This window comes from Hyperolius riggenbachi, chromosome 10 (genome assembly GCF_040937935.1).
Source record: "Hyperolius riggenbachi isolate aHypRig1 chromosome 10, aHypRig1.pri, whole genome shotgun sequence".
NCBI classification, from domain to species: Eukaryota; Metazoa; Chordata; class Amphibia; order Anura; family Hyperoliidae; genus Hyperolius; species Hyperolius riggenbachi.
In genome coordinates, this window is record NC_090655.1 from 30,234,983 (window position 1) to 30,258,571 (window position 23,589).

General features: G+C 45.9%; 1 protein-coding gene across 2 annotated transcripts in view; it reads right to left on the reverse strand.

The window, feature by feature from the left end:
* Positions 1-23,589, reverse strand: part of GRK5 (G protein-coupled receptor kinase 5) — a 62,153-nt gene that overhangs the window by 27,787 nt on the left and 10,777 nt on the right. Inside the window, exons 2-8 of one of the 2 annotated variants that reach the window (XM_068258861.1) lie at positions 12,973-13,068; positions 10,832-10,944; positions 8,255-8,332; positions 6,329-6,429; positions 5,289-5,381; positions 5,124-5,187; positions 2,495-2,635 (exon numbers count right to left, since the gene is read on the reverse strand). In XM_068258861.1, the coding sequence (XP_068114962.1) occupies positions 2,495-2,635; positions 5,124-5,187; positions 5,289-5,381; positions 6,329-6,429; positions 8,255-8,332; positions 10,832-10,944; positions 12,973-13,068 (686 nt within the window). Of the gene's footprint in view, positions 1-2,494; positions 2,636-5,123; positions 5,188-5,288; positions 5,382-6,328; positions 6,430-8,254; positions 8,333-10,831; positions 10,977-12,972; positions 13,069-23,589 lie in introns of those variants that run through there. The other variant, XM_068258862.1, reaches the window with a different exon arrangement.

Here is a 23,589-nt window from a genome sequence, read left to right on the forward strand (position 1 = left end):
AGTCTGCTCAAGCCCGCCCACCTCTCTGCCTGTGTTCTCCCTATCTGTGAGAGCAGTCTGCTCAAGCCCGTCCTCCTCACTGCTTTTGTTCTCCCTATCTGTGAGAGCAGTCTGCTCAAGCCTGCTCCCCCTCTCTGCCTGTGTTCTCCCTATCTGTGAGAGCAGTCTGCTCAAGCCCACACCCATCTCCGCCTATGTTCTTCCTATCTGTGAGAGCAGTCTGCTCAAGCCCACCCCCTCTCTGCCTGTGTTCTCCCTATCTGTGAGAGCAGTCTGCTTAAGCCTGCCCCCTCTCTGCCTGTGTTCTCCCTATCTGTGAGAGCAGTCTGCTCAAGTCCGCTCAACTTTCTGCCTGTGTTCTCTCTATCTGAGAGCAGTCTGCTCAAGCCCGTCCTCCTCTCTGCCTGTGTTTTCCCTATCTGTGAGAGCAGTCTGCTCAAGCCCGCCCCCCTCCCTCTGGCTGTGTTCTCCCTATCTGTGAGAGCAGTCTGCTCAAGCCCACCCCCCTCTCTGCCTGTGTTCTGCCTATCTGTGAGAGCAGTCTGCTCAAGCCCGCCCACCTCTCTGCCTGTGTTCTCCCTATCTGTGAGAGCAGTCTGCTCAAGCCCGCCCACCTCTCTGCCTGTGTTCTCCCTATCTGTGAGAGCAGTCTGCTCAAGCCCACCCACTTCTCTGCCTGTGTTCTCCCTATTTATGAGAGCAGTCTGCTCAAGCCCGCCCCTCCCCCCCCCCCCACTGTGTTCTCCCTATCTGTGAGAGCAGTCTGCTCAAGCCCGCCCACCTCTCTGCCTGTGTTCTCCCTATCTGTGCACAGAAAAGCATCACAGAGAGCAGTACCTGTGATGGGAGAAGCAGCTGAGGTAACATAGATTTATTTATCGACCCAGCTAATTAGTGTCCCAGCTTGAGTTATGCACTTATCTCTCTCCATCTGAGCCAGAAACATACAAGGACACTGCTCTACTGCTGTGATGACTGTACGCAGATTAAATGCAGCAGCAGCAGCTGTATTTGTCTTTGTTTTTACAAGAATAAGTAAAAGTAATTATGATTGTGTGTATATGTCTGCAGGTTTTTTTTCCAAATATATATATGTTCCTGCATACATTATTTGATGAAGAACTTTACACACAGTGGGCCAGATTTATCAAAGCATTACCGACAGTTTTTTCTACTAAAACTGTTCTAACCATTATAGTAAGAAACGTCTCAAATCCTACGTAATAGTGGCAGTTTAGTGTGGATTTCTAAAGCTGCACTACAGTTAAGAAAAGTGCAAATCCATTCCTAAACTGCTGCAGAATAAGGAGTGCTTAATGGGAAGGTTCAAGCAAAAAAAAAAAAAGTGAGTTTTACTTACCTGGGGCTTCTACCAGCCTCATGTAGCCATCCTGTGCCCTTGTAGTCACTCACTGCTGCTCCAGTCCCCCGCTGGCAGCTTTCTGACCTCGGAGGTCAGGGCCACATTGCATACATTTTTACGCATTCCAGCTAGTGCAGGAACAAAAATTTACGTGTTGCACCACTAACACGTAAAAATGTATGCGTTAATGTTCCTGCACTAGCGGGAATGTGTAAAAATGTACGCAATTCGGCCCTGACCTCCGAGGTCAGAAAGCTCCCAGCGGGGGACTGGAGCAGCAGTGAGTGACTACGAGGGCACAGGATGGCTGCATGGGGCTGGTAGAAGCCCCAGGTAAGTGAAACTCATTTTTTTTTTTTTGCTTGGACCTTCCCTTTAATAGGAGTTCTACAAGTGCAGCAGTGCAGCTAGATGTGATTTGTGAAGGGCTCCTCCCCCTCACTCAGAGCTTGCTGACTGCAGATGTGTTGGTTACCTCAGCAACAGTAATTTCCCTCACACACTGCACTGTCTGAGAGACCTTCCTAACTCATCCTATTCCCAACAGTTTAAGAAGGGTTCTGCACTATTTAGTGATTTCTTAGGATGTCTCAGACAGTTCTGTACGGACTTCTAAGAACCTACTAATATTTTCTCTCAGACACTCTTGATAAATGTCTCCCAGTGACACTGACCCGGAAGCATGTGGCGGCCATATTGTATTTTAGACAGGATAAAAATGAAAAATTAAGAATTAAATTGAGCACAGGAGAGCAACACAAATTACAGGAATAGCCTGTATTTTGCAAACACTTTTGGGGGTTATGTTTATTATAAAGGTACCTGTTCATCTCAGGTTTCCTTTAAAGGGAACCTGAATCGGGAACAATTATTGAAAATAGACACATGAATTATCATAGATCTGATCCAGTTCTGTATCATGCCTGAAGAAGAAACTTAAAGTTTCGAAAGCTTGCAAAGAAGTTTGGGACAGTTAGTCATTAAAGTGAGTGTAAAGCCGAAAAAAAGACACAGACGTGTAATTCGACCAATTAGTTGAAGACACACAACAGGGGTGACAACGCTTGTAGGGTTACCAAAATGCCAAAATCAGAGGAATGCTCATGAAAAGTGATTGTGAGGGATCCTTACCACAAACCTGCTGGTCACTTTCTCCAGGATCTGCTTCTCATTCAACGCCATCGATTCGCCTTTCCTCTTCTTGATTCTCTTCTTCTCCAGGCGTTTACATGCATACATTTTCCCCGTAGCTCTCACTTGACACGCACACACCTGTGCCAGTAAAGAGTTCTAATTACTGTCTGAGTACGCATTTTTTAAGAAATGTCACCATCTTGTCAGTGCTTCTGTGAACAGGGGAACTAGAATGGTAAGCATGGAAGAGACCACAATATACAGTATGATGGTGTTAAGAAAAAGAGGGAAAAATAGGACTGGCCGTGGAAACCAGGGATGTCTTCAACCCACCTGAAGCTGAGCGGGTATTCAAAGTGCTAAATTTAATGCTGAGATTACAGGGGCCGATGTTTCAAACAATACCAGTTGCTGGTCTGTCCTGCTGATTTCTCTGGCTGCAATAGTGGCTGAACCACTCACCTGAAACAAGCATGCAGCTAATCCAGTCTGACTTCAGTCAGAGCACCTGATCTGCATGCTTGTTGAGGGGCTGTGGCTAAAAGTATTAGAGACACAGGATGAGTAGGAGAGTCAGGCAACTGGTATTATTTTAAAAGGAAAAATTCATATCCTTCTCAGTTTAGGTTCCCTTTAAAGTTTTTGGCTGGTGGATCTCAGGTGGCTTCACTAAAGTGGGACGTTTTATTAGAGCCTAACAAATGATTACATTAGACAAGTTTAACCAAAAGTTCACAGTCCCTCAAAGGGGATTTTTCAGGTACCTGCAGGTTTTCCACTTTCTGAAATGACTACAGGTTCAAGGGGAGGACATTTCTATTCTGCCTTTGAGACTTGGTGTAAACTGACCAGCAAGCTCAGTCTGTATGCATGTTGGATTATTATGGCTCTGTACAATTTAACAAGCTGACACATCATTGCAATCCAGCGGTTCTGGAGGTGTGTTTAGCTTCTAAGGGTACAATGGTTAATTTGCATATATTCAGCAGTGGTGCCTGGGAGACATCTCGAGCTCACTCCAACCTGAATTATCGCAAATTCTTTCTGTTTTAGGAAAGCAAATTTTTGTTTTTGTTAGACTTGGTGTAAGAACGACCTTTTGAAAAGAGGTCTATCAGGCCTTGACCTTCATGGACCAATTGCATTGTCCTGGGTTCATTTAGGGATGGGAATCTGATACCCAGAAATATATTTCTGAGGAAATATGGGCACATTGCAACTCTACTTTACAAAGGTAGCATGTATTATTCCATGTTGGAAACTTCTTTTAGACTTTTACATCACTCTTATATGACCCCTATTATTATGATGAACAGAATTAATCCAAATAACTCCAATCTATGTTTGAGAGGTTGAAGCCAAGTAGGTTACTTAAGGTATCTATGGTGGACAGGTCCAGTTACGCAATCTTTTTGGTCTGCATTACACGCTAGGCTATCAAACATCAGTCTCAGTCTGAGGTACCGGTACTTATTAATAATTTGATGAATGTTATGATATTAGCGTTTGCTAAATTGAATGATAATCTTGTGAGTTTCCAAAACACTTGGCGAAACAGGATCTCCGGGCTTAATAATTTAGGCTTTAAGTCCTTTCTGCAATTTTAGTAACATTTTTATTATGTTGTCAGGCCATAAGTACAGTTTAGATGAGAGACTCAGGAGAATTTTATGTTCCAATATTTGTTATACGTTATTATTTTTTCATTGCATTTATGTTCTTAGGTCTATAGTTGCTATCTTTACAGGTAGTTGTTTTGCATACTGTATCATTTTGGCATTTGAGCTAAGATGAGAACCCCTACGCTGATCTGAATGATGCAATTACCCTGTTTGTATTTTTACCTTTCTATCTGTGCTTTGATCACAAATTAAAACTTTTTGAAACTAAATTTAAAGTGAACCGAGCACCATTTTTAGCACCGAGGCTATCTCAATAGCACATTAAATATGCATACCAACAATGTGACTCATTCATTTCTTCCTTTTACATTTAAAAGTTTAGCAGAGGGTTTCATTACCTAGTTCCGAGGCCTGCCCGACCACAGAAGGCAGATAGGGACTGATGTAATTATTTTATTACACACATTAGCAGAGGACAAACAAAAGCTTTAATCAGCAGGGGGCAGGTACATTGGACACTGTGCTTCAAAGCATTTACAAAAGTCACAGATGCTATCTTCACACCTTCCCCTGGATAAATAATGGGCAGCTAGAAGGGGAGGGGGGAGCAGCTCTTATAGCTATTAGCAAGCAAAAAAAGTGGTGCTTTGCTCCTTTTAATGCTGAGAGTTTGGAGATTGTTTCCTCACATGTTCACTGATTGGCTGACTCAGGGTAGTTCCATGGAACTCATATGGGACCAGCCCGCGTGCCAAAAAATGTCAACAGGCCTCCAAAGACTTTGCAAACCGAGCCAAGAGCTCCAGTTGGCTAGAATTTTAGCCAGCTTTCATAAGAGGGTCAAGAAGCGAAGGCTTTGCTGCTACTCATAGTTGGTGGTGAGTAGTATGTGGGTAACACTAAAATGAATGCTGACCATCTCTTACACCATGCAGAAGACACCACTGATACCATTTACTGGTCCCCCTCTCCCACTCCTCAGCTTGATTTCTTCCATAACTCACCTCTCCAAACCCGCCTTTTCCAAGGACCCTGTACTGCCGAAACGTGTTCTTGGTTACTGGCTGCCTAGAAGATGAGAGGACAGTTAGTAAAAATCATTACAGAAACATTCCTAGAGAATGGATGGCTGATGGTGAGAGGCCATCAACATGCATCAGGTCATTTACCTCTCCAGCCATTTCCACTGCAGGAATCGGTCAAAGTACATACTGGACAGGTAGCACTGGAAAGGCTCTCCGCTCAGGAAATCATACACAGACCTGTCCCACATGGAAAACCATTATTATATTCATGCCAAAGCTACGTATCGGATAATTACTAATTCTTATTCAACTGCTGCTGCTATGCTTATTTCCATGACTATTTCTAGCACTTTGAAAACATAATAAATAGTGACAATGAGAGTGTGGGTAGCCTAAAACTCCATCTATATCTCATGTAATTTGGGCTGTCTGTAGTGATGGTGTGGGTCATAAGGCACATTCCCTATGGCTTTTCTTACCCAAGCCTCATTTTTAGCTGCACAGAAGAAAACTGCCCGGGCATTTTCCCTTGATGCTGTGCAAAGCATGATGGGATTTCTAAAAGTTGTTGTTCTCCTTCTGCTGTTTTGCTGCACTTTTTTTTTTTTATTCTGAATTTGAGATTTGAATCCTAGCGAGCGCAGCTGGGAGGGGTGATCAGGACACATAACAGTTGGAACTGTGTCTCATGCTCCCTGTCACCTCTTTTCAACCAAAAAGATGGCTGCCCCCATGAAAAAGATGGCTGCCCCATGAAATCACAAACATTTGCCTGTTCTTTTAAAACAGGGTGGGTAAGAGATTATATTACCTATCTATTTTAATTAACATAACTAATGTAACTTAATGACAGTATGTTTGTTTAGGCTGAAGTTTCCCTTTAATATGTTGTTTAAAACAGCAGTGCCCCCTCTGCAGGTGTTGTGATTAATGATGTAACTTGTTGCAGGAGAGGACTTCCTTACCATTTGATTTTTATGGCCTGCTGTTCTACAGCAGCCACTGTGGATATAGTTACACCCCTAGTACAGAGCATAATGCATTTCATATTGTTGTCAGTGCTGTCAGAATCAAGAATTGCATGTCGTAAGAGAATTTATACTTGTCTTGTGCAGATGGAAGACCCAGTAATCCAACTGTCCTATGCAGAGCTGCAGATAATAGAACCTTCCCTTGACACTTACTTGGCACAGTGACAGAAAATCTCTTTGTATGGGCTGATCTCCAACTTCTCTTCCATTTGATGGACGATATCTTGCCCAACTTCAGGGACATAAACTGGGGACTGTAAAAGAGGAAACCAAACTGACGCATCACCACCCAAAACAGACTGTGAACATTATTACCAGAAACCATTTTCTGCCCTACTATTCAAGCCCCACTCAACATTCCTTAGCTGGTGTTTCACTGTCATTCCTTGTGCCCTCGTGCTTTACCATCACACTGTTTCTAACATCACAAAAGCAAATTCTATTGATACTAAGCAATTAGATGATAGACAACTCCTCCACCACTTTCCCCAGTTACCTGATGACTACTTCTTGATATCAGTTTTGTATCTTGATGGCTTAATCAAAGTTATGGGTAGTTCATCTGTATATCAAGTCCTTATCCTGTTCTTGGGGCAAAGTCAGAAGAAAGACTGAGCTATTTACCGGTCTTTTGTCAGTGGATGTCCATAAATCCCCATGCACTGCATAGCATTAGACTATGAAAGCTCAGGACCAGTGGAAACAGAACTTGTGCTGCAGACTTAAGTCTCATCTACAACACCCACTGGAGTGGCAAAGAAGACCATTGAATGCAGTTAAAGGGACACTTAAGTCAAACAAAAAAAATCAAACAAAAAAAATGAGTTTTACTCACCTGGGGCTTCCAATAGCCCGCTGCAGCTGTCCGGTGCCCTCGTCATCTCCCTCCGATCCTCCTGGCCCCGCCGGCAGCCACTTCCTGTTTCGGTGACAGGAGCTGACAGGCTGGGGACGCGAGTGATTCTTCGCGTTCCTGGCCACAATAGCGCCATCTATGCTGCTATAGCATATATCATATACCATATAGCAGGATACGGGACAGTTAAAAATGGCGCACAGCGCCAGATGAATAAGAAGGGCGCCCCATAGCCTTGCATTATATAACGCTATTTAGCGTTATAAGTGTTAAAAAATGGCGCAGGCAGTGTGCCTTACACTTATAACGCTAAATAGCGTTATAAAGCTTAAAAATTTCTGAGGACAGAGGGGTCGGGGGAAGAGAGAGGCAGCGGACACTGGAGGGCATAGGCAGCGGACGAAGATGTGTGCAATATGCATACATTACCTTGTCCCGGGCCGCCGATCGCTCCTTCCCTCCGCTCCTTCACTTCCTCCATTCGTTTACTGTAGTCCTGCAGCCGGCCAATCACCATGCGGTTTCATTCTCCGCATGGTGATTGGCCGGCTGCAGGACTACAGCAAACAAACTAGGAAGTGAAGGAGCGGAGGGAAGGAGCGATCGGCGGCCCGGGACAAGGTAATGTATGCATATTGCACACATCTTCGTCCGCTGCCTATGCCCTCCAGTGTCCGCTGCCTATGCCCTCCAGTGTCCGCTGCCTCTCTCCCCCAACCCCCGCTGCCTATACTAGCGACCCGCAGCCCCCTGCTTGCTTTAATGGCGTACCGTGCTGAAATAAATGTAGCATAAAACGCTATTTACCGTTTTAATGTATTTTCGGTAAATAGCGTTTTATGATACATTTATCGGCAGAACGGTGCGCCATTTTTCTCCCTGCGCCATTTTTAGATGGACCCAGCAGGATAGAGGGTGCTAATGTGTCTGGGAACGCGAAGAATCACTTGCGTCCCCAGCCTGTCAGCTCCTGTCACCGAAACAGGAAGTGGCTGCTGGCGGGGCCAGGAGGATCGGAGGAAGACAGCGAGGGCACAGGACAGCTGCAGGGGGCTATTGGAAGCCCTAGGTGAGTAAAACTCATTTTTTTTTTTTGACTTAAGTGTCCCTTTAAGGACTAAATCTAAACTCTGGCTTTAATTTTATATTTGGTGATGTCTCCATCCCCTGGATATTAGGTTTTTTGTATTGTAGGTAATAACTCGCTGAACATGAATTCTTACCTCTGGGGTGAGGAACTTCAAAATTATATCTCTTCCCTTTTCTCCTAGTTTTTCATCAGGCGTAACTTCGTATTCAGCCTGACAAGGAATACAACCAGATGAGATGGCACGCCCAAAGAATACAAAGTACAGTAATGTGCACAACCCTCAGCTACTGGGGTAAAATCCCATAATGCAAGGAGTGGGTAAGGACTATATAAGACCAAGAAAATCTGGATGGTCGGTAAAAAGTATGTGAGGGGAAAGAATGTGAAGAGCCCGAACAAGGTATAAACAGATGGATGAGGTAAAGAAGTAGTAGTAAGGTTGGAGTGACGCACATCCTAAGGTAATGTTTGGGTGGCCAGATCTTGCTTACTGGATCAGCCAACGTCTATGCAGGTGGTAGAGATCGGCACTCCAAATGGATATCCAAAATTTAATAGCTGATAAAAAATGTCCAACGTTTAGAGGTAATGCAGTACATCTTACTCAAGGAAGGCAATGCAATGGAATGTAGACGAAATGAGTGGATGTGCACAGTCGGGCAGTAACAGCGTTACACTTTTTGGCAGCTATTAATATCTGAATATTCATTTGGAGTGCCGATATCTACTACCTGATAAGACAAAGAGACAGATGTCACATAAAGATTTGCCAGAATGTAGATGAAGAGAAAGGAGGTGTGAGAACAGGGGTGTAACTACAGGGGAGCAGCCCCAGCAAACGCAGGAGGGGCCCAGAGCTTTAAAGGAATACTGTAGGGGGGTCAGGGGAAAATGAGTTGAACTTACCAGGGGCTTCTAATGGTCCCCCGCAGACATCCTGTGCCTGCGCAGCCACTCACCCATGCTCCGACCCCTCCTCTGGTTCACTTCTGGAGTTTCAGACTTTAAAGTCTGAAAACCACTGTGCCTGCGTTGCTGTGTCCTCGATTCCCCTGATGTCACCAGGAGCGCACAGCAAAGGCACAGACCATACTGGGCTTGTGCTATACACTCCTGGCGACGTCAGTAAGAACGAGGACACGGCAACGCAGGCGCAGTGGATTTCAGACTATAAAGTCTGAAATTCCAGAAGTGAACTAGAGGCGGGGTCGGAGCATTGGTGAGTGGCTGCGTGGGCACAGGATGTCTGTGGGGAACCATTAGAGGCCCCGGGTAAGTTCAACTCATTTTCCCCTGATGCCCCTACAGTGTCGCTTTAAGGAGGCCCCAACTGCTACTTCACTCCCTATGATAAAGGGATCCATGCTATAGATAAGGTGATTTTTGCAGCTATACTTGTTATGGGTGTGAGGATTACGATGGCCACACTAGTTTTATAACCCTTACAAAATGGGCCCCAGTCTATAAGGGTCACCAGGGGTAGCAGGGAAGGGGTGTGAACATTGAGGGTCCCCACCAAAGTTTTGCTGAGGGGGGGGCATGATTTGTAGTTACGCCACTGTGTGAGAATGTTGATGGACTGTAAGAAGGTGTGACACAATAGAGTGTAACTAGTGCGAGAGTAGGCAGAAGGAAGGGCAGATAGGTAGAAGGTGTGGGAGATGGATGGATGGATGGAGAGAGGCATATGAAGGTAGAAGGAATGGCAGATAGGTAGGAGATGTTGGAAGGTGGATGAAGAGAGGCATATGAGGCAGAAGGAAGGGCAGATAGGTAGAAGGTGTGGGAGATGGATGGATGGATGGAGAGAGGCATATGAAGGTAGAAGGAAGGGCAGATAGGTAGAAGATGTGGGATGGTGGATGGAGAGAGGCAGATGAAGGGTAAAGACGGAGTGTAAAATCTGGTGAAGGCTGAGGCAGTTTGGGAAGATGAAAAACTAGGAAACATAGGAAGCCACAGTGACAAGGGGCTCGATTCACAAAGCGGTGCTGACCCAGTTAGAGACTTTAGGCATGATAACCATTGCACCACGCTGGTGAAAAGCCAGTTTAGGTGTGATAAGTTTAGGCATGATAAGTTTAGATAAGTTTAGATTGCGCGCAAAGTCCCGCACGCAAAGCAGCGCCATTAAACTCTATGCGAAGTGCACCAGACTTTGCTAGCGCAAAACTTTTGATCAGCTGTGCACTGCGGTGCTAACCCAGTTGGTGCCTAAACTTATCACGCCTAAACTTATCACGCCTAAACTTATCATGCCTAAACTGAGTTTAGGAGTGATAAAGGGCTTTTCACCAGCGTGCTAACTGTTAGCACCGCTTTGTGAATCAGGCCCAGGGTGTAAAGAAGCAGATGGGAGTTAAGTATCAGGGTGTCAGCAGATTGAGTGTAAAATAGTGTGAGGAGGTGGATTGATGGTAATAATGAGTTGGGAGGCAGGTGATAAAAAGGTAAATGGTGAGAAGAAGTAGAAAGGCAGGTGGTGGACAATGAAGTGTGAGAAGGTAAATGCAAACAGATACAGGGCACAAAAGCTGGTATCTGTAAACACAACAACAACAAAAAGTCTATTCTGAGGTTTATAAACTGGTAAGTCATGTTCTAGGTATCTATCACTTCAAAACACAGAAGGCCCAGTCTGAAGCCAGCTATGTTATCTCCATCATTGGCTGTCCACCCTCCCCAGGAGGACCTCCCGATTTTATCTTACCACAGCATCCAGGAAGTTAATGAGACACTGGAGTTCTGGTTGCATCTCACAGAACTGGCGGAAGAGGAGCCTCCCAATCGGTTGCTTCTCGCAGAGGTTAGAATAGTCCTTCTCTACAAGACAGCCACCATCACGATTTTTGCCTCTTTATTTTTACATTGTAGATGGGGATGAAATGGAGTTAAAGGGTGCTAAAATGAACATATTAAATGTACATGCAAAATTAAATTTTATCCTGTAGTAAAACTAAACTAAACTGAGAAATCAATAGACATGAACATTCAACCACTTCAGCTCATCCATGTATGACAATACACAGCCTTGGACTGAATACCACATGAAATCCACAAGTTCTCAGAAAACAAAAAGACACATACATGAAATAGGGGCGAGTGGAAATGGGCACCTGTTTTCGTTAATAAAATTTTCGTTCATATCTACCGATATTCTTTGTTTTAAAATGTAAATTGTGTAAATGACCGTAATATTGGTATATATTAACAATATATTACTACAACTTAACCTAACTCTACTTTCACACAGAGCCCTCCCCCCCCTCCGACGTCTAACCCTAAATCGCCCCTTCCTGATGCCTGACACTAAAAAAAAACCCTTATTGATTCCTAAACCTTAAACCCCCCTTCCTGATGCCTAACCCTAAAACCCCCCTTCCTGATGCCTAACCTTATAACCCCCCTTCATGAAACCTAACTCTAAAACCCCCCATCCTGTCATCTAACCCTAAAACCCCCTTCCTGACGCTTAACCCTAAAACCCCCCTTCCTGACACCTAACCCTAAACCCTCCTTCCTGACGCCTAACCCTAAAACCCCCTTCCTGACACCTAACCTTAAAACCTCCTTCCTGACGCCTAACACTAAACCCCCCTTCCTGACGCCTAACCTTAAAACCTCCTTCCTGATGCCTAACCATATAACCCCCTTCCTGATGCCTAACTCTAAAACCCTCCATCCTGTCATCTAACCCTAAAACCCCCTTCCTGACGCTTAACCCTAAAACCCATCTTCCTGATTCCTAACCCTAAACCCTCCTTCCTGATGCCTAACCTTAAAACCTCCTTCCTGATGCCTAACCCTAAAACCCCCTTCCTGACACCTAACCATAACCCCCTTGCCGTTCCAATTTTGTCGGCAAGGGGGCGGCGCAGCACTTTTAATTTTTTTTTTTTTAATTCATGTAGCTAGCCTAGCGCTAGCTACATGATAGCCGCTGACAAGCGGCATCCTCCTACCTACTTCGATCGCCGCCGGCAATCTTTGCAAGCAGGAAATCCCGTTCAGAAAGGGATTTCCTGCTCGGCCTCCCCTGTCGCCATGGCGACAGGGCGGGATGATGTCATGGACGTCGGGACGTCAGAGGGAATACCGATCCACCCCTCAGCGCTGCCTGGCACTGATTGGCGGATTGCGGCGAATTGGCGGCGAGCGGGATATGCACGCAGCTAGCAAAGTGCTAGCTGCGTGCAATAAAAAAAAATTGTGAAAATCGGCCCAGCGGGGCCTGAGAAATCCTCCTGCACAGGTTACCCCGAGCTGAGCTTGGGATAACCGGCAAGGAGGTTAAAACCTCCTTCCTGACGCCTAACACTAAACCCCCCTTCCTGATGCCTAACCTTAAAACCTCCTTCCTGCTGCCTAACCCTAAAACCCCCCATCCTGTCATCTATCCCTAAAACCCCCCCTTCCTGACGCCTGACCCTAAAACCCCCCTTCCTGATGCCTAACCCTAAACCCCCCTTCCTGACACCTAACCTTAAAACCTACTTCCTGACGCTTAACTCTAAAACCCCCCTTACTAATATCATAATGTTCAAAACGATAAAAAATTGAAAACTATAATATTGTCACTCATTTTCATAACGATAATGATTGAGCGCCCAAATTTCTGCTTTGGGCGCTAATAGCCTATATTTGCATTAGCGCCTATGGGGAGCCCAAATCGTCTATTAGCCGATGGGCGCCCAAATTTCCTGCTTCCAAAAAGTCTAGCACTGAGTATGTAGAGACAATTATATTATTATAAAATTGTGAATATTGTGAATTACAGGAGATGCTGATGCTTCAAAGATGTGTCTGCTGTTTTCTCTGCTCACCTCGGAGGCCGCAAATCGTATGGCTTACCTATGGTTCTGCGCAGTTCTTCACACTGGCTGATGTGTGGAAACCTCAGAATTTCCTTCCACTTCTTGCTCTTACCCTTACGTTTTCCACCGCCCCCTGGAGAGACAGAATTTCATTACAACTGGAGTTATGTAGAACTAACTTCAAGTGGATCTTAACTCTTGCACAGGACAGAAATTAAACATAGAGAAATGCATCCTGTATGTATTTAGAGAGTTTAGCCTGTCTTATTCCCCCTCATCTATGACTAAGCATAAGTAATTTGATCCCACTGCAGAGTTATTGCATGATTTATATCAGCTGTAACAAATGAATGTTTTATCTTTAACCTTTACAGGACCGCTCCACGCCAATTGGCGTGGACGCAGCGGCAGCTCCAGGACCGCCTAACGCCGATCAGTCCTCAGGCAGTGTTTGCAGGCGATGCTCGCGCATCCCTGCTTGAATGATGGAGCTCTGCTCCATCATCAGCCTTCCAGCGGCGATCGCCGCTAGGGACTGTTAGACGGCGCAATAATAACAGTGTACAGCGCTGCGATCTAAGGCAGCACTGTACTGGGGATAGTCGTGTGACACGGCAGTCCCCCTAGGAGACACTGGAGTGATCGGCTGTCATAGGCTGAAGCCTATGACAGCTGATCACAGTGATTGGCTGACGGGGGGAGGGGGGAGGGAGGGGTGGTGAAAAAAAAATAGTAAAAATGTATAAAATAATCAAATAAATATTTATAAAAAAAATAAACATGGGGGAGCGGTCAGACTCCACCAACAGAAAGCTATGTTGGTGGGCAGAAAAAAGGGGACGGGGCAATCACTTCTGTGCTGAGTTGTACGGCCCTGCAGCGAGGCCTTAAAGCTGCAGTGGCCTATTTAGTGAAAAATGGCCTGGTCTTTAGGGGGGTTTAAGCCCGTGGTCCTTAAGTGGTTAAAGGTTATTATGCTGGTGCACGGTGGCGTAGTGATGGGCAGCACAGTGACTTGCAGCGCTGGGTCCACGGTTCAAATCTCAACCAGGTCAACATCTGCAAGGAGTTTGTATGTTTTCTCCTCGTGTTTGTGTGGGTTTCTTCCAGGCACTCTGGTTTTCCTTCCACATCTCAAAAACATACAAATAACTGAATTGGCTTTCCCCTAAATTGGCCTTAGTCTATGATACATACACTACACCATACATACTGTAGACATATGACTATGGTAGGGACTAGATTGTGAGCCTCTCTGAGGGACAGTTAAGTGACGAGACAATATACTCTGTACAGCGCTGCGTAATATGTTGGTGTTATATAAATAATAATAATGCTGCTGCTTATCTTTAAGAGCAGAGAGGGAGTTCAGAGTTCTGGTCTGCTTTGAAGGTGTAAATGGTTATCCAGTGGCTGTGTTTTAAACTGTGAGCTCAATTTACTGTGCATTACCACATTCTGTAATGCAGAATACAGCTGATTTTACCAAACATCTGGTCAAATTTCAATTCACTAAGTCTTATACCGCATGGAAAAGTAATATTACCGACTAGTGAGAAAAATGACAGACTTGTGTGGTAAACACCTCAATCAATGTCAATTCACAAAGATTAGAGCATTCGGGAAAACAAGAGAGACGTTCAGTATTTTACCTCCAGCCTGGAGCTGCCAATAACTAACAATCAGCCATTCGGTAAAAGGAAAAGGCCAAGGAGACAGCCAATAGGAGAAGCCACTCTTATCTAAGTACTGTATTTCTTGGACTATAAGACTCACTTTTTCTCCCCCAAAAGTGGGGGGAAAAAATCACTGCGTCTTATAGTCCAAATGTAGGGAGTTCCTGACTGGTGAACGCCTGACAATACGAACCTCCAGCCCGCCACAATGTCGGGGACCAGTGTTGCCAACTCATCCCTTTAATTACTGACACCTTTAAGTTCTACAGGTTCTGGGGCTATTTGCACATTACCAGTGCCTTAACTGCATCTACCTAGCCACAAAACCTGTATAATTCATATGTGTCAGTATTTAAAGAGATGAGTTGGCAACACTGTCGGGGACTCCCTGTACTGTGCCTGTGTAGAGGAGAACAGAGGGGGACAAACGGAGGACACAAAGGGGCATAGGGGAGGACACAAGTAGGACAGAGGCGGACACATGGGGGACACAGGAGGACACAAGGGGGACACAGGGAGACACAAGAGGTGTAAGTATAGAAAGTTGTGGTTGGGCACACCATAAAAAGTTGGGTGCTTGGTATTGTGGCATAGGCAAACCACTAAGCAAAGTCAGTATTCAAATATACCAGCACTCTCAGTTCAAAAAATCACGCTCTTTTTATTGAGCTGACATATCCACAAAAAAACGACAATTGTTTCCAATTGTGGTTTTTTTGTGGATATGTCAGCTCAATAAAAAGAGTTTTTTGAACTGAGAGTGCTGGTATATTTGAATACTGACAAGAGGTGTAAGGGGGCATAAGGTACAAAGGGGCATAATCCACAAGATTTCCCCTGGTTTTTGTCCTCTTAACTTAGGTGCGTTTTATGGTGAGGCGCGTCTTATAGTCCAAAAAATACGGGTACATACCCCATTAGTACCAATGTATTGCTGGGCAGAATATTACAAAATAAAGAAAACACTACAAATGCAGGATGAGCACATTCATTGAAGTTTCCCCCATAACCCTTTAGATGCGCACATGTAAAGACTGATACAGAGAATCAGAGGGATTAGTGGAGGCATGAAGATCTAAAGTAACACCAGGGATGGCTTTTACACTTGCACGCTGTCACAAGCGGCAACTTGCAAACTTGCAAAGGAACGGTTCATGGCAGACCACTCGTATCAGAAGAATCACCACAACTCAGAAGTGGGAGAACATCACCGTAGTAACAGAACACAGCTTGCTGCAGAGACCCGCTCCACAGCTGATTGGCCTTCTACTTTTCACCAAACAGGCCTTAGTGAATTGAAGTCATTTTTTTTTTTGTAAATTACCAAACTATCCCCACATGTGCGAAAATCTTGAACTTGCAAAAAGAAGTCTAAAATACCAAATGTGGCATTTTACAGACCTTTTATTTTTACCAAACAACCCTTCGTGAATTGAGGCCTGTGTGTTTGCAATGGCTAGTTGATGTAAAATCACTTTTTTAAATGCCTTTCTCCAGACTAGAGAGGAGGTCCCGGAATCAGAACAATTCCAAATTCTGATTATTGCATTGGAAGTCGGCCGTTCCATGTAAAATCACAATTACACTGTTTCGAATACCGCGTTCCGTTCTGCCAATGCGAAAATTGGCTTCGGAAACAAGAATTTTCAGCAAACACAGCATTAAAGGAAACCTAAAGGCATGAAAAAAAATGAGTTTCACTTACCTAGGGCTTCTACCTGCGGTGGGGGAACGGAGGATCGTTGAGGACCGATGAGAGCACAGGACAGCTGCAGGGGGCTAGTAGTAGCCCCACGTAAGTGAAACTCATTTTTTTCACACCTTTAGGTTTCCTTTAACACAATGGCTAGGAAAGTGAAAACTGGCTTCTAAAACACACATTTTTGGCCCATAGTGATCTCAACAAAATGGCCGCCGGGGATTTCCTGGAGTGGCAGAACATGTGTTTTTGCACATGAGAGGGGGGTCCATGTCCATGTGGAAAACTGCTCGTTCTGCCACTCTAACGTGGCCTCCAGAGACTGGGGATTCCCCAGTGGCCATATTGTTGCCGTCACTGTTTGCAGAAATTTCTTGTTTCAGAAGCCAATTTTCACTTTCCTAATCATTGTGTTAAGGCCATGTTTGCCGAAAATTCTTGTTTCAGAAGCCAATTCACATCGGCAGAACTATTGACCACATTGACGTCAATAGAAAATGCCTTTGGCACACAAAAATTGGAAAGCAAAATTCAGTGTTTGTCTGTGGAACGCTGAGTTTCTATCAACCCTACTCCAGACTGCTACACTGCTGCCCCTCCCCAAACATCCCCCCCACCTAGTCATAAACATAAGGGCTATGTTTTGTTTTTTTCAAAGATACCCAAATACCTGCGTTTTCCGCAATGCTAGCGTTTCTGCCTAGTGTGTTCCCTGCCTTTAGGGCCCTAACAGAACTGTTACACGCACCGTGGGAAATGTGCCTGGTGCTGTGTCAGTAAACACAGAAGCCAAGCAATGGTAATGCACACCCGCATAACTCCCAACTTTTTGAGATAAGAAAGAGGGAAACTTAAGCCACACCCCTGCCACACCCTTATTCACGCCCTCTACTCACACATTGTCACACATACCAAAAAGATTTCATAAGAAAATTATGTTATTTTATAATTCAAACCACACTTGTTCTTTTTATCCTGGTTCATTTTCCTTTAAAGAGAATCTGTATTGTTAAAATCGCTCAAAAGTAAACATACCAGTGCGTTAGGGGACATCTCCTATTACCCTCTGTCACAATTTCGCCGCTCCTCGCCGCATTAAAAGTGGTTAAAAACAGTTTTAAAAAGTTTGTTTGTAAACAAACAAAATGGCCACCAAAACAGGAAGTAGGTTGATGTACAGTATGGCCACACATAGAAAATACATCCATACACAAGCAGGCTGTATACAGCCTTACTTTTGAATCTCAAGAGATCATTTGTGTGTTTCTTTCCCCCATGCACTGAAGTTTCAGGCTGCTCTTTTCTTCCTGCAAACAGCTTTGCCCTTGTTTGTAATTCCTCACTATGTGAAAGCCCAGCCAGCTCAGAGGATGATTTATCCAGCTTGTAAAAGGTAAGAGAGAAGAGAGAAGCTGCTCTAATCCTAAATAATACACAGGCAGTGTGCAGAGAGGGGCCTGGAAGGGGGAGTTCATAGCAGAACCACAACACTGAAGAACTTGGCAGCCTTCCAGACACAGGCCGACAAGTCTGACAGGGGAAAGATACATTGATTTATTACAGAGACTGTGATAGTAGAAAGTGCTGCAGTAAGCTAGAACACATTAGAATAGCTTTTGGAACTTGTAGGATGATAAAAAACAGGATGCAATTTTTGTTACGGATTCTCTTTAACAAAAATAAATATTATATATTAATAAAAATGATGGGAGTAAAGCTTATATTCAATAAAAACATTTTTAGTAGAAAAACACATTTACACAGATCTGTACAACAGTCTTGAAAGAGGGACAAATGAGAAAAAAAAGAGACAGAGGGATTAGGTTCCCAAAGAGGGACTGTCCCTCCAAAAGACTCCTGTTGCTTTAAAGCGTACCTGAGACGTCGTTAATGGCTGTATTTATACTTACCTGAGGCTTCCTCCAGCCCCATAAGGGGCATAGGCACCCTCGCCGTCCTCTCCATTCTTGTGCTATGGCCCCTGGTAATCTTGCCGGTCACGCTCTTCAGCCCATGCGTAGCCTGGCTGCGCGCACGTTCACTCCACGCTTCTGTATCCGAGAGTGTTGGGCGCCTGCACAGTACTATTGTGCAGGGAGCACGACAAGGGGTTTGCCCATGGCCAGGCCGCAAATGCACAAAAGAGCGCAGCTGGACAGATTACTGGAGAGGGAGCCCCATTAGGCTAATCCAGTGAGACTTCAAGAGAACACAAGGCAAACAAGAGGCAAAAAATGAGATACTTACCTAGGAAGAGGGAAGCCTCTGGGCCCTTTAGGCTTCCCACCTCCTCCTTCCAGCCACCGTGGCTCCCCAGGACACTTCTGAAGATCGCAACCTCACTCCTCTTCATGCACGAGCGCAGCCATGCTGCAACCCCACGGGCACAGCCATGGCGCGGCCGTACTCGTGCTTGTGCATAAAGAGGACGGTTGTGATGAGCAATCCAACCAGCTGTTGTCATATTTATTTACTTTCGGTGATATGCACGAGGCAATGGTGGGGGCCAGGAGGACGAGGGACACCTCTGGAGGATCCAGAAGCTTCAGTCTTCTTAGGTAAGTATCTAATATTTTGTCTGATGTTCGCATTGGGCACACTTCAGTCAGAGCACTGGATAGGCATGCTTGTTCAGGGTTTATGGCTCTGAGAGGATCAGCAGGACAGCGAGGCATTGTGCATGATTTAAACGGAAATAAATATGACAGCCTCCATATCCCTCTCACTGCAGGTGTCCTTTAAAGGAGTAAAAGTAAAAAAAAAAAAGCCCATTTACTTACCTGGGCTTCTTCCAGCCCCCTGACGTCTTCCTGGTCCCTCCCCATCATCCATCATCCTGCACCCCCCCATTCCTCCAGTAACCCCCTCCAATGCTGGATGCGCAGCCCCCTGCGCTTGCCCTGTAAGCAAAAATTGCTACTACGCATGCTCCCGGCCATGGCAGCATGATAGAGTAGCTGGCCGCGCATGCGCATCGACTGGACGACTGGACAATTCGTCATTTGGCCAGACTACGCAGGGGGACAGCAGAGAAACGGCTGAGCACGGGATGACGGTGAGGGGCCAGGAAGACTTCAGGGTGCTGGAAGAAGCCGAAGGTAAGTAAATGGGTTATTTCTTTTTCTACTTTAAGTTCACGTTACGTAACACTATTTTGCCAGGAACTCACCATAAAAGCCTAAAACAGTGTAGTCACTAGAGATGGCTCAAACCTCCGATTTTCGGTTCGCAAACCTCGAACGCGAACCTTCGCAATAGACTTCAATGGGGATGCGAACTTTGAAAACTAGAAACATTTATGCTGGCCAGAAAAGTGATGGAAAAGATGTTTCAAGGGGTCTAACATCTGAGTTTTTGCATGGCGGAGTGGGATAGACGCCAAAAGTCCCGTAGAAAAATCTGGATTTGACGCAAAGCAGCGTTTTAAGGGCAGAAATCACATTGCATGCTAAATTGGAGGCCTAAAGTGCTTTAAAACATCTTGCGTGTGTATGCATCAATCAGGGAGTGTAATTAGAGTACTGACAGACCAAACTCACTGTGTAACGCACCGCACACAGCTGTTTGTGTAGTGACGGCCGTGCTGGACTGGTGCGCACTATGGCGAGAGTGTAGGCCATGGCGGTTTTCAAGCCCATATGGTCGCCGGGCTGTGGTAGCTCAATGACAGAACAACAGTGACTATCCAGCTGACCGAATTTGGTCTGTCCACAATGAAGCAACGACCTTATTATCTTGGGTGTGCCCCCCCCCCCCCCCCCCCCCAGACACTCATATAGCCGGCGATCATTGCTTCTTTATGAAGCAATGCCTTAAAAATTCAGGAATCCGCCTGGAGTCCTGGACCCTGTTGGTGGTGGCAGAGAAGGCAAGCGGCCTGCAGGCAGAGATGCTGTGTGGCACTGGGGAGCGACTTAGTCTTGGGGCAGGCAGCCAGTGACACGGCATCCAGGCAGAGATGCTGTATGTGGGGAGTCTGGGGACTGACTTAGTCTTCGGGCGGGCAGTAGCCCTCCGGGATCCATGCCTCATTAATTTTGATAAAGGTGAGGTACTGAACACTTTTTTGACTTAGACGACTTCTCTTCTCAGTGACAATGCCTCCAGTTGCGCTGAAAGTCCTTTCTGACAGGACGCTTGAGGCAGGGCAAGACAGAAGTTGGATGGCAAATTGTGACAGCTCTGGCCACAGGTCAAGCCTGCGCACCCAGTAGTAGTGTTGTCCGGATCATGAACGATTCGGATCTTTGATCCGAATCTATTTTGTGAGTCGAATCATCCGAATCATCAAAATGAGTGATTCGGATCGCAAAAGGGGCGGGGCCAGGAGCGACACGCCCCCTCTCAGCGGGCAGTGGGGTCCTGGAAGCAGAGCAGAGATGGATCGCTCTGTTGGAGGGGACTCAGGGGAGCCAGCCTTGCAGGAACAGGTAGAGGGGACATGGGTGCCACTGCCAGATATGTGTAGAGCACACATACTGGCTATAATGTGCTGTTCATTATAGGCTGTCTGCTCCTAGTTGTGCAGTGAACACATTGGAAACTTTTGGCTCAGCTCAGCACAGCTCAGTAACTTTGCAGGCACTGTGATTGCTGTGCAATATGCTCCTCCTGCACTCGGCACTAAACAGCTGCACTTATCTTTGGGGAATGCTTTCTTTCACTGTGCGACATTTCCATTCAAGGTATACAGATGAACATGTAGGTGAAATATATGTAAAAGCATATGATTGCAGCATGTGGGTATTGTGTGCAAGAAAACATTTCTGTTCTCTGCTCGTCCCTCCTCCCTTCTCTGTCCACTCCCTGCCCTCTGTCCATCTTCTCCCCTTCTCTGTGTGTCCACCCTCCTCCCCTTCTGTCCTGCTAGTCATTTCACCCCCGAATGCTTCATTAGTAAAATGATCCGAGATTCGGATCAAAGATCCGGATCTCTTCAATGATCCGATTCGAATCATCCGGATCATTGAAAAGATCCGAACTTCCCATCTCTACCCAGTAGTCCAAGGGTTCATCGCTACTCACAGTGTCTACATCCACACTTAAGGCCAGGTAGTTAGCTACCTGCCGGTCCAGGCGTTGGTGGAGGGTGGATCCCGAAGGGCTAAGGCGAGGCATTGGACTAAAGAGTGTCCGAATGTCCGACATCACCATGAGATCGCTAGAACATCCAGTCCTTGTCTACGTGGACATGGGAGAAGGATTACTGGCAGTGGTACCTTTATTCCTTTGTGCTGTGACATCACCCTTAAACGCACTGTAAAGTATAATTGCCAGCTTGTTCTGTAAGTGCTGCATCCTTTCTGCCTTCAGGTGAGTTGGAAACATCTCCGCCACTTTGTGCCTATACCGAGGGTCTAGTAGTGTGGCCACCCAGTACAGCTCATTCCCCTTGATTTTTTTTATACGGGGGTCCCTCAACAGGCTGGACAGCATAAAAGATGCCATCTGCACAAAGTTGGATGCAGACGTACTATCCATCTCCTCTTGCTCTTCCTCAGTGATGTCAGCTAAGTCCTCCTCCTCCCCCCAGCCACGAACAATACCACGGGAAAGTTGAGCAGCACAAGCCCCCTGCGATGCCTGCTACGGTTGTTCTTCTACCTCCTCCTCCTCCAAAACAACACCTTCCTCATGATCTGACTCCTCTTGCCCACACGATTCTTCCTCCTCCTCCCCCTCTGTGCTGCCGCAAGTGTTGAGGAAACATCTGGTTCTGATGAGAATTGATCCCAGAACTCTTCCTCATGTTCCTCTTCCTGCTCCTCCGCAGCTTGATCCACCACTCTACGCACGGCACGTTCCAGGAAGAAAGCATATGGGATCAAATGGCGCCTTTACTGCGATTCACCAGGCTTGTCACCTCCTCAAACGGCCGCATGAGCCTGCAGGCATTTCGCATGAGTGTCCAGTACTTCGGCCAGAACATCCCCATCTCCCCAGAGTGTGTCCTTTGACTGTAGTTGTAGCGATACTGTTTGACGGCTTTCTCCTGTTGTAGCAGGCGGTTGAACATCAGGAGGGTCGAATTCCAGTGAGTCGTGCTATGGCAAATCAAGCCTCTCACCAGCAAGTTGTTTCTCCACTGAATATCGGCAAAGCATGCCATGGCCGTGTAAGACTGTCTGAAATGCCCACACACCTTCCTGGACTGCTTTAGGACGTCCTGTAAGCCTGGGTACTTAGACACAAATCTCTGAATTATGAGATTCAGCACATGTGCCATGCAGGGAACATGTGTCAACTATCCCAAATTCAAAGCCGAAATGAGATTGCTGCCGTTGTCACACACCACGTTGCCGATCTCCAGTTGGTGCGGGGTCAGCCACTGATCCACCTGTTTGTTAAGAGCAGCCAGGAGAGCTGCTCCAGTGTGACTCTCCGTTTTGAGGCAACACATGTCTAAGATGGCATGACGCTGTCGTACCTGGCATACAGCATAGGCCCTGGGGAGCTGGGGCTGTGTAGCTGGAGAGGAGATCGCAGCACCAGTAGAGTTGAACTGCCACTCAGCCAAGGAGGAGGAGTAGGACGACAGCGAAGAGGATGTAGCAGGAGGAGAGGAGGTGGCAGCAGGTCTGCCTGCAAGCCGTGGAAGTGTCACAACTAGGTCTGCTGCACAGCCACATACTCCGTGCTTGCCAGCGGTCACCAGGTTGACCCAATGGGCTATGTAAGTAATGTACCTGCCCTGACCGTGCTTGGCAGACCAGGCATCCGTGGTCAGGTGGACCCTTGACCCAACGCTGTGTGCCAGAGATGACACCACTTGCCTTTCAACTTCACGGTACAGTTTGGGTATCGCCTTTTGAGAAATAATTGCGGCCTGGTATCTTCCAATGCGGTGTCCCAATGGCCACAAATTTTCGGAAGGCCTCAGAGTCCACCAGCTAATATTATTATTATTATTTAGTATTTATATAGCGCTGACATATTACGCAGCGCTGTACAGTATATATATATATATATATATATATATATCTTGTCACTAACTGTCCCTCAAAGGAGCTCACAATCTAACCCCTACCATTGCCATATGTCTATATTATGTAGTGTATGTATTGTAGTCTAGGGCTAATTTTTTATTTTTTTTTATTATTTTTTTTAGAGGGAGCCAATTAACTTATCTGTATGTTTTTGGAATGTGGGAGGAAACCAGAGTGCCCAGAGGAAACCCACACAGACACGGAGAGAACATACAAACTCTTTGCAGAAAGTGCCCTGGCTGGGTTCGAACCAGGGACCCAGTGCTGCAAGGCGAGAGAGCTAACCACTACGC